The sequence below is a fragment of the Lampetra planeri genome, unplaced genomic scaffold, assembly GCF_965212315.1.
Source record: "Lampetra planeri unplaced genomic scaffold, kcLamPlan1.2.h2 scaffold_1384, whole genome shotgun sequence".
NCBI classification, from domain to species: domain Eukaryota; kingdom Metazoa; phylum Chordata; class Hyperoartia; order Petromyzontiformes; family Petromyzontidae; genus Lampetra; species Lampetra planeri.
Genome location: NW_027614104.1, coordinates 14,356 through 29,966, shown reverse-complemented (window position 1 = coordinate 29,966; position 15,611 = coordinate 14,356). Strand labels below are relative to the sequence as shown.

The window sequence follows — 15,611 nt, the reverse complement described above, 5'->3', positions numbered from 1 at the left end:
CATAACTCCCCCCTACAGTTTTCTCATGCTTCTCTCTATGTACAAGAGAGTGGCTATAGCCATAGAGACAGAAGGCAAACAACCTACAGGAGAAATAACAAAAGAAACAAAAGGGACGGAGTTTTCTGAAAACTGCAACAAGCTCACAAAGCAACGGAAGGCATCTTTCTGTGGGGGCAGACGTCATGTTGTTTGTTCACCTTCACGTGGCTGTACTCCACCTTGCTGGAATCACTGCTGACTGGCTTGGACTCCGACCTGGGCTTGAGGACTTGACGCAATGGACTGGAGATGGGCAAGCCGGTCACACTGATCCCATCTGAAAGGACATTACAATAAAGTCAGCTGAAGGGCTAGCATGAGAGCAGGAGACCATTCACAACGTCTGAGAAACTGACGTCTGAAAACTCTCTTTTGGGGCACGAACCATTATCTTCCTCTTTACTGAGCTATTGTTGATATAATGCAGGTATTTTGTTCATCTATTTATTGATTTTATTGTTGTAAAATGATAAAAATTAGAGCTCATAGAGTTGACAGTGCTGCTCAGTCGTGTGAGAAATACATGAATTTACAAAGTGAGGGAATTCATGACCTTGATACAGGAGCAGCTGTGCTATCTGCAGCTGTGTTTGGCATCGCCAAAGCTGCTCCTTTACCCCCAAACAGAAAATACTTAAAATGACACCCAGAGCCAAGCCTCTGACGTCAACGCTATCATATCATTTTCTGACGTCAGTGGAATGAAAAGCCCCCCTATTTTCACTGCGAGAGGGAAAATTACTGGGCTTTGAAGCACTTCAAGCAATTGGGGCTCAAGATAACAATCGCATGTGAGCTCAGTAGAACCGAACCTACTGAAGATTTCTGAGGGAGAGAAAAAGTGAAAGCAGTAAGCATCACACTGTTTTATTTGATTTGAATGAATTTAAATTCACCATGGCAACAGGCAAACTCTTCTAAATCAATTATAAAACTACTCATAATGTTATAGACAGAATATAAGGCAAACATTCAGGTCAAACCCATACGCACTGAGGCCTTTAACCAGTAAGACAAACTCTCAGTCAGAGAATTTATTATTTTACTCTGTTTCCAAAGGACTGTAATTAAGTCCCGCTACACATTCAAAAGGTTGCTCACAGTCCAGCTTTCTAATGTGGAATTCTTTGACTACTTCCTGATAAATGTGAGGGCTTCATTTGGGCACTACGAGTTTCCTATCAGGTTTCTTATTGTGTGTTGGATTGATATTATCGCCAGTATCTGTACCTGCTCCTTGTAACTTAGTGGTTGCTTTAAGTAACTGCAGATGTTTTCACAGTATTGCCCCTGCTGCAAATATCGGATATAAATGTACGTAAAGCAATCAGCCAATCAAAATGTTCTCAATGTTTTGTATTGGAGGTAGAAGTCAATGTTAGACTCATACTGGAAATACAGCTATGAATATAGCATGCCTTAACTTTTGATAGTTGGCACACTGCAGGTATAGAATGCAGTTGCAAAAGTGTTCAGAAACTTTACACGGCGGCATATGGAGGGACGAGGTTATGGACTGCCTCCGCCATCCGCTCTCTGCGGCAGACACTGTGTGAGTAATGGGCGGAGGGATGAACGCTGACATGGCTCACAATCATCCCTTTACACACACCATCCAATCAGCATCTGCCTCACAGTGTGTCTAATGGCCTCAGGGAGAATCAGGTGAATTACTGCCGGTGCATAGGTAGACTGGACGAGGAGTGAAATTACAGTGACAGTCTTAGCACTGATCTAAGGTCAGCTATAGAAAGCAGGTTTAGATAGATCGTTCATACAACATGACACATTTAGTAAAAACTGTCTGATATCTGATATTATCAGAGAGGACAGATGATCCACTTCCACAGACTGTTGACAAATGTCACAATGGTTGGTGTATGTAGAAGTTAACACATGATTCATGAGCTCACAAAATGGTGAAAGGTTGAATCCTGATAAAGAGTTAGAGTTAAATCTGGCACGGATGGGTTGGGGCCCTTCGTGACACAGATGTGTGTCTTTGTGCTAGAGGAGTTTATCCGTACGAATCCAATGAAATTTTAACATTGACAGGACACAACATCATTGTCACAAAAGCCCTCAGCATTCAGAGCTTTTGTTTTCACAGTGCACGAGGCCTTTTCCCTTAAAAAAAACTTTTGAACACGGCTAAGCTCATCAATGTCACGTATCTGTCACAGCCAATCAAAGTCAGGAAACGGGTGGGGGACAATATCAACACTGTCAACAGTACTGAGCCCAGCTGGTTTCCTGCCCACTTTTATTTCAGATACCCAGACTTTCCAGTCTTGAGAGCTGCTGGTGACACCATGATGACATGTTTCCATGATGTTTAAATAAAGCCCAGTAAAGCCCAGATGCCCTAAATCAATGAGCTTGACGCTACTGAGAGGAACACTGTGAACTTAGGACAAAGAATACTAAATACTGTGGTGACCCCTCCTTTGTCTCTGCTCCTTTCCAGGAAGCTGGACAAAGTGGAGTCATCAGCGAGAAGAGGTTGATCTGATCTGCAGGGGGTTAGGAAGAAAACACAGCTTGTTTAAGACTCTACATCTCTGTTTGATTCTTTTCATTCCCTTGTGCAGCATCCATCAGAAACATACCTGTTTGCTTCCTTCCTCTGGTCTGTTTGCTGTATGTGGAGCCCCCAGCACCACCCCCAGCTACAGCAGCCAGGGTGAGCTATTTATTTTCAAATGTATTAATATTGAATGAGTTATATCCCACCAGATTTGACACTTCACTTCCTTGGGTCCTTATCTGCACACATGCCCAGAGTGATAGAGACTGACAGAACATTTCTCAAGATGAGCAGGTCACAATCAACTTCAGCGGTTTCATTCCTGGAATACTGTGTTGTTATTTACGCCTCACTGTTTTGTATACGGAGGCAGAGTGGGGTGTCTGAGTGGATCTGCCTCTGAGCCAGCAGAAGAGGCAGCAATAAAGACAAAACGAGATCTTCCAGCAGTCACCAGGGAGAATACAGGACAACAAAATAAAAGACCTGAAGCAAGGAAACTGGAAACCGAGAGGCAGCGAGGTCTGGGAGATCCTCGCACCTCCTGGGAGAGGAAAAACATCCAGTAAGCCGACTGTATTCCGATGTATACGGTGTATGTATGTCTTGACGGTCACTCTGAAGATTCTGCAACACCTTTGTAGAATTACCCACTAGGGAGGCGTTATGATGCCTCTGTAAAATGCAGCGATGGTTCGTGATTACTGAAGAACCTGTGTAAAAGCAGTGACCACACACACACACACTCACACACACACACACACACACATTACAGAAGCAGATATTTACTGTGGTACAAGGTGGGGACGCAGCACTTAAAACATTCATGAGGAAGATAGCAGTGTCATTAGATACGACACCCATACCACTGGAAACAACAAAGCTTGCCGACAAGACCCATTAGTACTGAGCGATGACATCATTTCCATCTGATTCTGAGTTATAGTGTTGAGGTCTCAAGCTAGAGTCAGAGTGAAGGAAATCTCGTTTAAGGATAAATCAATGAGGCTCATCCAGATCTAAATGTTCCCTCTGCACTGATTTCTGTGGCTTCTTCTTATGTGCCCCTTCTGCTTCAGCTGACAAGTAATAATCTGCCACAGGGGTGCCCGGCAACAACACAGGTAGAGGTGATAGATTGCATTTCTCCCCAAATGTGTATTGAAATAGAGGCGGTTCATCACAGCACATGATGAGTGAGGTTTAAAAATACCACTCCACATATCATGTGGTGTAGTGTCAACAGTCAGACAAGCATAAAATTCCCACCTCCAATACAGCATGACAAATCTGCAACCTTGGTAAAGATAAGGGGCTGCCACAGATCGGAGTGTTCTAGAAAAGTGCTGATGTTAACACAAGGCACCAGGCACACACATTAGACAGGCTGCGACACTCAACCCAATCTATGAGCCATCAGTTAAACTGCATTCTCTTTGTCTTTCATCGCTTCTTATTCAAGCTCTCTGCTTAATAGAAAAACTAGTTCTATGTATTCCTACTCGCATACGTCCACATCATGTTGTTTACATCTGGTATGTGGTTCTATGACATCATCTTCATTATTTACTGGATGCATTAAGCTACAAAGAAAGACAATGGACAACGCATATTTATTCATAACAACTTCAATGTGTGAATGTGTTTCAAACAAAAGGTCCAAATCATAAAGACTGAAATGGGGCAATTATAAATAATATTTGATTTGTTAATAAACTGATGAGAACAAATGTTGAACCTTCTGGTAGTCCATAAACAAATGAAAATATTGCAAAGAGTAGAATAAGCAATGTAAAATTCCAGTAGTTAAATCTGAAAGGTGAAATGAAATGCCTTAAAGAAATTTAGCCAGAGAAGGAAGGTCCTGTATCACAATCCTACAACCTGGTGTTAATTAAACCGCATGAAGTACTAATCGTGCAATGAGACACTAATGAATGCATGTTTGTCACCTTAAATACAATTTTGATTAGCAAAGATGAAAGCATACGGACGGGTGAACGGACTGAAAGTTCATCAATATATCAATACATTAGTGATGTAACTTCACTGATGTAGTAGAGAGTCAGATAGTGAAAACTCCCTTCATGTCGCCACAATAACTTCATTCAGGGCTGCTGTTTAGGCAAAGCCACGTCTTATCTCCTTTATTCAGGGCCCCAATTATTGCTCAGCTAATTAAAACACTGGAATAATATAATTTCAATGACCTCATGAGGAGAGTAGCGCTCCGATAAACATGCAGAGTCGTATGTGTTTACTTTTTCAGTCATCCATGTCCGCATGCATACAAACACTAAGTGAAATCTGTGTGGTGCAGGGCCATTTTGATCTCTCATTAATATTTATCAGCCCATTTTGGCAGTGGAGAATAGGACGAGTCTGAGGAGGGAGGTAAGGAGGTCAGGAGCAGGCAGGAATGAAAGGAGGCTGAGCTTGAACTATGAGAAAGACTGGAGCGGGAACACAGTGAATGAGCTGTGAGGGAGAGGAGAAGGTCAGGCTATTCTTTAAAACCAGGAATAAGAATTCGAGGAGTGAGGGAGTGAGGAAGGAAGTCGGTGGGAAAGAAATGGAGGTGGAGTGACCTCCAGACCTCTCCCCTATTACTGTTGAATGTTGAATAAGGAAGATAAGGTGGATTCTCTGTAACGAGGAGCTCTGTTTTGCAGAACATAAATGCCAACTTTGAATTTAACGTTATGCAGTTAAAAATTCAGAACATTCTACACACATTTACATTTTAGAAAATACTTTGTGGACTATGTTAGGTCCAGCTGGCTGAAAGTATCTCAGACAGCAGTCATGAACAGTCATGAATATTATAATGTCTGGTTTGACTGAACAGACTGTTCCTGTCAAATCAATAAGGTACTACTTGGTCATAAACTCAGTTTTGAGAGCAACTTTCCCTATTCTGTCAACGAATCAAACTGCACAGTGAAGAAAAGACAAGAAAAACGCGTTGCGTATTCCAGAAATGGGGCATACGTCTGTATGTACACGATGGATATGACACTCTGAACATGAGTTTGTAGCAGATCCAATACACCGACAACTCAGCAATAAAGTTCTATTTGTGATGTTTTCAGTGCAAATTAAAGTTAGAATGTAAGTTGTGCTTTTAGATTTGTGGCTCTTTGAAGGGAGCCAGATGTTGAGAAGTTGTTCCTGCCTGGGTTGTTATGATTTTTATTTATTTATTACAACTCAACCAGGGGGTTACCTCATTACAGCAATTATAATGTCAGCTGGATCAGAATAATTAAACTTACCAAACATATACTCCATTGGTGGGAATTATTCTGAAATGGAAATTTCTAATTTCATTTGGCTTGTGTTTTTATTTTCATACATGTTCCAGAAAGGTGACATCATATGCTTTGACATCCCATGCTTTGACAGTGAGTCATAATTTTCACAATTTTTCCAGGAATACAAGGAAAAGTATTAATAAATTGAGATAAACCTGAGCATCATCCGTGTAAGAATGTTTGGATAGAATAACTCACAGGAAGGACATGGTGAAAATAAATACAGTTAGTATTGTTATTATAACTGTGCTGGTATTTTAGGTTGTCTATCCTCATCTGGCCAGGGTCTACAGCTGGAGCTTAGCCTCCTCGGCTACATCTGCCCTTACTACTGTTTTTTTTGGTGTTGTTTTGGTATTTTATACAGTCAATTAATGGGGATCAATCACAAAACTATAAATAAAACTAAACTAAAATAAGTCTGGGATGTATACACTGGAGGTGATGTGGACAGTTGGATTGGGTATTGCGGTGTATTCTACAGGCATAAATACAAGAGTCTGCTCACCATCATTGAGGTCCTGCAGCAGGTTCTCCTGACCAGAGAAGTCCAGCTTGACTTTGATGTTGACAGTCAGCGTCACACCCTGGCCGTGCTTCAGTGGCAGGTGAGACAAAGCCTCTTCCAGTTCCCAGCTGAGGAACTCCCCAAACACTTTCTCTGCTTACACACACACAAAACAAAGAGGAAAAAAAAAAACAGTATGAATGAAACAACTGTAAATACGTATTGACAGTGTTGTTACCCACAGAGATGAAGTGGCTGATTTTTTAGGATACAAACTAAAATGTCACATCTTTGTGCTTTTGTAGCCAGTCATGGTTAAAATTCATGCAATAAAACAAGAAGCAGTTGTATAAGAAACAATGATAATGGCGACAATAATCAGCGAAACATTTCAACATTTATAAAAGTCATCAAAATGTAATGAAATTACATTTACACTAATTACACTAATATAACATTTTAACCAGAGTAATTTATAATTGGAAAACAACTGGGCGACACGGTGACCAGTGTTTAGCACGGTCCCTGTCACAGAAAGATGGTTTCTGATTCCTGGCCTTTCTGCATGGGTTCTCTCCAGATACTCCGACATCCTCCCACCTCCAAAAACACGCCAGGTTAATGGGTTTATCTGAACGGCCCGTAGGTGTCTGTCTTTACATGAAGTGTCCAGCTTGTACCCCACCCGACTGGGATCGGCTCCAGCATAACCACGACCCTTAGCAGGGGCAAAACGGAAGACGCCGAAGATAACACCTGATGTTTGGTTTGTGTTTTGCTTTGCGGGGTTAACAAAGCGGCTGATTAGCCAGCCGATTTATGCCTCATACCTGGGGTGAGTGACTCAGCTGCATCCACTTCAGCCAGGGGCATCAAAATGAATGATACATCATGGGAATAAACCGTGTGTTTGTGTCTGTGCAGGTGAGACACTTCTGTTCCTATCAGCAACAACGAGCAGGTATATTTTAATAGAATCACCGCGAAGAGGGGAGACACGCTCACAGGAAGCACAACAGTTTACACGTCTGTGCTTCGTAGCCAGAACCCTTTATAATCCCTCGGAGGATGTGAATGTAGACGGCATAAAATAAAGATTTGGTGAATAACACTCCACTTGAAATATTCATAAACTCAGAGCTCTTTTCAGTGAATTAAATGAGAGAATAGGAGAAGGGGGGCAGAGTGTGAGGCTATGGGGGAAAGGATTTATATGAACTGGGACTGCAAAGTGAACGAATTACTTCATTTACTTCAGACAGACAATGTTTTCATCACTCTGCAAAACACGCTGTCCTCAAGTTTTTAGACTCCTAATTCTCATTAGATTTCTGGCAGGAAGAAAGTCAATGAATATTTACTCATGTGATAAAGCAGATAACTGTAAACGCCCCTTATTCATGCACAAACTCGAGGCCCGTCCCCAGACACACGAGGCAGGTCCTCCGTGTGTGGACCAGACTTCCTGTCTTCCTGCTGGGCTGACTCATTTTTTATTCATTTGACTCCCGCAGAGATTCCAGGGGGCTTCAGAGACAACCCACTACCAAGTTAGGACTAAAGGAAGCAGGCAGATGAGGACAGGTTAGTGACGGCCAGCGACAGTACAGCTGCTGTATGACACCGCTGCATCAGAATCAACAGACAATCAGCGGCACCGACTAACGGAGTAAGAAAGTTAGCCACTGCAGTATTTCTTCAGGTTGATGTCGCTGCTCTTGGCTATTTTTGCACAAACTAAATTAGACCTGGATTTCTCTCCACTTTTACAATTCTGTCAACGTGTGATTTAATTTCTTCTTCTTCGTAACTAAGCATTCTTTTTTGGAGCAGGTTGTGATGGAAATGGTGGAAGGTGGAAGGTGACAGGTGGTGATGTTTGTTACCCGTCAGATTTTCATGAGAACTATTACCAGAGATGACTTTCAGCTCATGGAGCAAGTCCTTACATTTATGGCCAATTTCGCATGGCATTTTAGCAAATTTGTTTATGGTCCAAAGCTATAAAATACATTTCCTGCGGACATCAGATGTTTTGAAGACATTTTCTCACACTATCTTTTAACCTATCTCACACCTGCATCTCTGCAATACTGCTTCTTTTAATATGTTTCTGCTGTTTTATTTGTATTATGAATTTCATATTGTTTATAATCGACTTATTGGTAACTTTTACTGGTGGTTTTAATCTTTGTTTTTACTCTTTTGCTGTAAAACACTGAGCTATATGAAAGGCGCTATGCAAATGTTGTTGTTGTTGTTGCTGTTTTAATTACTTTCTGCTACAAGATAAGTATGAAAATCATCCTCTCATTGGCAGACAGGTCGTGCCAATGCATCTTTATGATAATAATGCGCTCCAAGTGTTTTTTGTTCAATAACTGTTAGTTAACACTACAGAATACATGATTTCATTCACACTGGATTCATTGACTGTGGTTGTTAGAGAACCTCAGCAATTGTAATCGCTGACATTGCCCTATTTTCAAGAACATTCTCTGCGCTGTGAAGTATTTATATGCAAACAGGGTTCACGCCATGTGCAGTTTAATGCATCTGTGCTAAAAGCACTGTCTCTCTTGTCGAGGAAAGCTGCATGTTTGATAACTGAAATGAAAAATGCATACGCTTCAATGTGAAGATGATTAGTGTTCTTCTTAGCTTCGAGCATCTCAGTTTGTTCACGATTGAGCTAAAAAATTAATCAAAATATAGAATTCAGCATCAAACAGACCACCAGGATTCTTTATGCTTTGACTAAACTGGCCTATTTACAAACCAATCAATGATAAATATCCATTCAAACAAGTCGTCAGCTCAGGGAAGAGCTCATGGTTTTTATACATAGCAGTTTGTAATTTTCCCAATGTGTGATTTCTTCAATATTTTCTATGTATATCCTGGTTGTGCAAACAATCAAGACAGTCCTGTAAAAAAATGAAAAAACCTCCACAAAAAGCCTTCAAACACCAAATAACGCTGGCGATAAAAGTCAACCTGACATTAAAATGGCCTTCAGAAAGGTGTCGCGGCTCTGATGTGCACTAATTAATTGCTTACAGAGGTTATTTGTATAATAATGAAGCAAACCCGGAGAAAAGTGTCAGAAAGGAGAGGAGTCTGACTGCAGTCACTGTGCAGCAATTACATGGAGAATTTAGATTAAGGATGCGCCAGGAAGCCGCTCATACCGCCAACATTGACAAAACCATCTAGAGCGAGAGTGGAAATGGCGGACATATTGTGGAAGGCTGATAAATTATTCCCGGCAGAGCTACGACAGTAAACAGCAGCAGTCTCTCTCTCCACTACTGCTGAGAGGAACCACCAGTCCCATCGGGTAGAAGGACACACCTACCACCTACCACCCACCCCCACACACAACTCTCCCCATGCAGGCTGAGCACATCTCACAATGTTACACAAAGTGAAATCTCTGCCAGGATTTAGAAATTCATCCTCGCAGGTACGCATACACAAGTCTATTAGTGCTTGTATTACTATCTACTTACTTAAAAAGTGATGTTTTTTGTTTAATTGCATGTTTACACAAGTTTTGCCATCTTGGAGAAACTCCATGGAAACTGCTTTGAAAAGTTATATCAATATATCAGTTGTTATATCTATATATATATATATATATCTATATACATGGTTATAACAATAGCTGAGGTTTCAGGTTTGTGCCAAGTCTCAGTTTCTTTGAAAACTGCAGTGTGTGTGTCAAATTCATCCCACAGAAGTCGGTTATTCTGGCTGCTCCGCCACCTCTGAAAAGTACTGCTCGTGAGGGACAAAATCATTCCCGACAACTACAACAACAGTTGCATTTCAAAAAGAAACCTTGTTAACTCGAGAGAACACGTTGTACCTTGGAGTGTGGCCAGCAGGCAGCAGGACATGTGAGAATCTTTAAGAAGCTGTGAGGAAGTAGCTCTATATCGCAGACTATTCTAATTAGAGTTCTGTTCCACTAACCTCTGACAGGCTTGTTCTATCCACGAGAGCGAGAGCTTGACCCAGCAGCAGTACACAAGTTCCCAGGCAACAAGAAATACACACAGTGATTATATCAGCACGTTGTCACTGAACAAAGAAACTCTCATCTCATGACAGCTACTCAGGTCCGAGACACGATTTCAGGCTCTATGGAAAATCTGAGCCATATGAAACCGACACGTACAAGATGGATGTTCCATCACATATTTATACTCAATTTAAAGCATTTCCAAGGACAAATCATGGGAGAGATGCTTTTCTCTTCACCAGTCTCATCTTGTGGTGTTGAAAATGGTCTAATTTCTGTCAGATCACGCATAAAGACTGAGATACACCAGGATAAAATAAATGAATCCACTGTGTGGGTGTCAGAATAACTGTAATATTTGATAAACGACAGAGAACAAAATAATCACTCATCAGTGAGAGGAGGAATTAAGACCTCAAACTTCTTTTTTCAGTAATCCTCCGAAAAGCACCAAGGAAAGCTACGGCCCAAGGAAAGAGCTACAAATTATTGTTGGTAAATTCATTCCACACAGCAAACAGGTGCAATATCGGAGAACAATCTGCTTTGTTTGTTGCTCTTTTCTATCGTGTGCACAGTGCTTGCAACATTACAAGGGACAAGAGTTCCAACAGACAATCAGCAAACAAATAATAGTGTACTGAGTAAAAAAACTAACTAAACAAAGGAAAAAAAACAAAATATGGTGTCAGCTATGGAAGCAACGACAACAAAAGCAAAGAAGTTGAATCAGATGTGAGTAATTACAGATGGCGTGTGGTGTGATCGCATTTCTGTGTGAGCATGTATGAGTGAGTGTGTGTGTGTGTGCGTGTGTTTGTGGGTGTTGGAGAGTTCATGTAGTGACTGTTCGGCGCACCCCCCGCCCCATCTAAACATTAGTGAAGCAGATGGCTGAATGCAGTCAAACGCTTGTACCTTTGGCTGCAGATTTGCAGGTTCTTTGATCGACAATACTCGCGACATGTCATCAGCAAGAGAGGCCATCATAACTGTGTCGACCAAACAATGCACAGAAACAGACAAAGAGGCAGGAGGCAAACCACGAGACAGCCAGAAGTAAGAGAGAAACTGCAGGGATGTGAGGGCCTGAGCAGGTGTGTAACAAAGAGTCGGTGCAGAGTAAAAGGCCACACGGACATGACAGAGGTAGAAGCAAAGACAACAGAGTGACTGCAAGAGGCTGGAGCACTAACCAGGCAAACTCTGTTTATTCTGACTACAACGGAAGAGAGAACATGTGCATATGACGCCCGTGAAGTATGCAGAAAGAGAAGGACTAACCTTTGGTGCTGACAATCTTTGAGGTGAGCTCCAGCGTCTCAATGTCCTCTGATCCAATATTCTCTAAGGTGATGGTGAGCTGCTGGGTCTCTCCGTTGAAGAGTTGGACTGACACAGTGCTCGACAGTTCCTCTTTGGACATGGGCTGAGGTGTGTGTGCTGACCTGTTTGGGCATGACAAAATTGTTATTCCTGGATATAGTTGTGTGGATGGTACAATGATTCTTATACTGTCAAGTTGTCTAGCCACATGAAATCAATAGGACAGTAAACCTGAAGCTGACTCTGTGATAAGCTCCTGACCACAAACGTAAATGGAAGAGCAACAGGGAATATGCAATGCTCAGAAAGTTCAAGGCTGATGTTCCCCTGAATTTAATCATACATACACATTTCATTAAGATAACATAGCAAACGTTTGGCCCGAGGTGAGAACTACAGTCAGTTATCAACAGCTGCCTTTTTTTTAGATTTCTGACAGGAGGTCAACACAGATGAACCCTTCACAAAACCACAATTCTAATACATATTTATACTCAGAGCAATGATGGTGTTTAGAAGATCACTTCACGTGGAGATATCTAGATATTTGTTTCACAAACATAGCAGCTCAGTCTTTTTCTGTCTTTTTTTTTTTTTCATTTCAAACCCTGACACTGACACCGCCTTGAGAAGACCTAGACCTTTGTTTGAAATGAATAATTAAAGATACTGCCATTTTAGTATTGTGAAACAACTTTTCTGAGCAGGCAAGGAGAGATGAGAACAGTGGACACCGAGGAATCTCAGTGGAATGTTAAAACTGAAGGTCTTCATGTGGACTCTATGAGAGGACCCAAGAGATCACAAATTACATCTTTATTCTGTTTGCATCTGCTAAAGAATTCTTCCAACTCCAGAGTACAAAAAGATTTTCCACCTTAAAAGTAGATTTTGTAGCAGTTCTCTTGTCAGATTGAGACTGAGACTACTTGAATCGGAAACAAACTGTTATTTCCCAATGTCAACGCCCAGGCTCACAAAAATAATAGTTTGTGACAACCCTAAGTCTGGGTAGGGTTGTTTGGACCTGCATGCATGTGTTTGGCACTCTCTCTTTCTCTCTCCCTCTCTCTCTCTGTGTTGCAGAGCGCGATTGATCATGGGGTATGTCTTAGTGGCCGGGGCTGCGGCTATAAACACCGGTGGAATCCGCCCGCTCTCTCTCTCTCGGCTCACCAGTCCCAGCTCGACCCTGCTGCTCACCTGTTGTTGTTTTTTTTTCATTTTAGCTTGCATTCAACACACACACAGCCATGCACCCGCATACACCGCTGACAATCGAGATTGCAGATATAGGTTGTTGTATTTAGCTAGCTTTAGTTTCCATTGAACTTTCAATTGCAGTCCAATTCCCTCTTGTATTTGTTTGTCAGGGAGTTGAGCCAGCTCTGACAAGTTTTATTCATTCATTCTTTTTTTTGGCCAACATATAAAAGCATGCAACCATTCACACTCACATTCACAACTATGGTTTAGTTTAGAGTAACTGATTAATCTGGGATACATCATCATGTTATTATTTTGTTGTGAAGCACCTTGTCTGAATCAAACGTACAATATTAATTGAGTTGATAATTTCTTTGTAGCCATAAGTAATTATGGCTACAAAGAAATGACCAACTTCCAATTTGAAACAGGCACCACCTGTCTGCCTTTCTATTCAAGGATACAGTGCAACGTAACAGAAGAGGTGGGCAAGCAAGTTCTTGCATTTGGAAAATAATTGTATTTGTTAACATGCTTTAATAAATCGCTCTCTGTTCCTGGAAGCATAAAAGGCTGAGGCCACAAACCTCATCATAATCAGAGATTTATTGAGGTTTGACACAGCTTGTTTCTAAAGATGTACTACACACACTAACTAGCATAAGAATGTAGCAGACACTCTCAGAAATAACAAGGACAACTGCACAGAATTCTTGGCGGGAGTCAGTGCTTCGTTTTTCACAGGATGATCACCCCCAACCCCCCGAAATAAAAGCATGCCGTTGTTAAACTGCTGATTAGATGTGACTGAGCAGTGGAAGGGTTCTGCGATTTTCTAACCGTGGTAATGACGTGCTGAGCTGGAGACGAGGAAGCGAGGGAATGACCTCAACCAAACAGCCACTAGTCTTCACTCCAGGCAGACTGTCGAGTAGGCAATCACTAGACACACCGAACACTGATGTGTGGTAACCTGAGTTCATAGAAGAAATGGAAGAGTGTGTTAGTACAACACAATCCTTTGGAGAATGATCAGTACAAAAACTTTCAAAAAGTTCATCTGATTTAACAGTGTAGGCAAATGAAGTCAGATCATGTTCACCGAGTTCTTCACTCGGCTGTTCAGCAGGACTCACCGTTGACCGTGATGTTGCCAGCGGTTTTCGGGACACCAACCAGAGTAACGGGGTAAAGGCCCGACTCCGCAGGCAGTGAAAGCGCAGCAGGAAGGGATTCAAACTCAACTCCAGAGGTCAACAATCCCTGAAAATAAGATAAACAACAAGGATCCGAATCGCAGCATGAAGGAGACCGGTGCAGGAGAACAGAAGCTTATGAAAGGAAGAGATTTTAGAGTGTTTTAAAGTCAAGAGTGAATTCAGTTACAAACAGATGAAACGTCACTGTACACATTTGGACACATTTTTGTTTTCCTCTGAGGAAGCTGAGATGTGTCGCTTTAATTCACCCATGATGATCTTCGTACATCATCATAATTAGCTTGAAATGACCACTGAGAAGACAAGTGTGCTCCATTAGATGTACAGATCACCACACAGACACTTTAGACTTAAGAAAGGTCTCACTTGGACATTACAATATAACTGTAATATCCAGAATAAAATATTCACCTTTCAAAAAGAGGGATGATAAAATATAGCAATAAAACAGTGAACAGCCAGAATTGGAAACATTGACTTGGCCGTCACAGCCAATGTTTATTACCTGGAGCAAAAGCAGCACTGTACAATAATCACAATATTTACTAAAGAATATGACTGACATATCTACAGCAGTTAAACTGGCTGCAGCACATAACACACGCCAAATCACACACCATTCGTTTGCAGCTCAAAACAACTGCATGTGTCTTTTAAGTTTTCTTTGAATGTGTCATCAAGTGTCCTCTGACTTAGTGGATTTACATTCCCGGTGCACGCTGCATGATGCAGACTGAGGTGACGTAATGACTGCATCAATCCCCAACAGCAGACACTACCTCACTAGAAAGAAGGCTGCTGAAGAGCTTGAAGCTCTGAGGATTTGATTTAAACTATGTACTCCGTGACTGAATCACACACGCATCAGCGCTAACCTATTGGAGAAAGTTCATTTACATTCCGCCTTGAAAAGGTTAATTACCCAGTTTTACTAACACTAACGATTAGAGCCTGAGCAAAATGAATTGGCCCGTCGCAACACAGTGTACAGCAACTTACTTCTAAATCACAGTACTCATTTCACCATTTGTTTGGAATCATGTTACAAGGACTGCACTTTTTCTGATTAGGATCATGTTTAAAACCTTCATGTACTTTTCAAACCTACTACATCCATCTGTATCCAAACAGCTGTGAGGGAAGAGCCAAACAACATATTAAAACGACAGTTTCCTATTTTTTCTATGATGGTATTGGCAAGTCATTCATTATGACTCTATTTTGTGTTTGACATATCCACTGTTAGTCACACACAAAGACTGTTCTATTTGCCGTCCCTGAGCCATATATATCTGATTTGAGCAGTCACTGCACAGCAACACATGCCTGCGGCTCGAAAGGTGGACCAACTACCAATGAGCTAAAGCCCATGGGCACTGGGAGTCAGCTGTTAGGGTAGGGAACTATCTACAACAGGGGGGTCCCTGTATAGCACACAGAT

General features: G+C 41.5%; 1 protein-coding gene across 1 annotated transcript in view; it reads right to left on the bottom strand.

Moving 5' to 3' along the window:
• Positions 1–200: 200 nt before the first annotated feature.
• The window catches only part of LOC144739246 (trafficking protein particle complex subunit 9-like), a gene marked incomplete at both ends in the record, with an annotated part of 29,591 nt that continues 14,180 nt past the window's right edge, over positions 201–15,611 (bottom strand). The window contains 5 exon segments of the mRNA XM_078622212.1: positions 201–319; positions 6,392–6,544; positions 11,703–11,866; positions 13,791–13,923; positions 14,087–14,213. Of these exon segments, the coding sequence (XP_078478338.1) occupies positions 201–319; positions 6,392–6,544; positions 11,703–11,866; positions 13,791–13,923; positions 14,087–14,213 (696 nt within the window).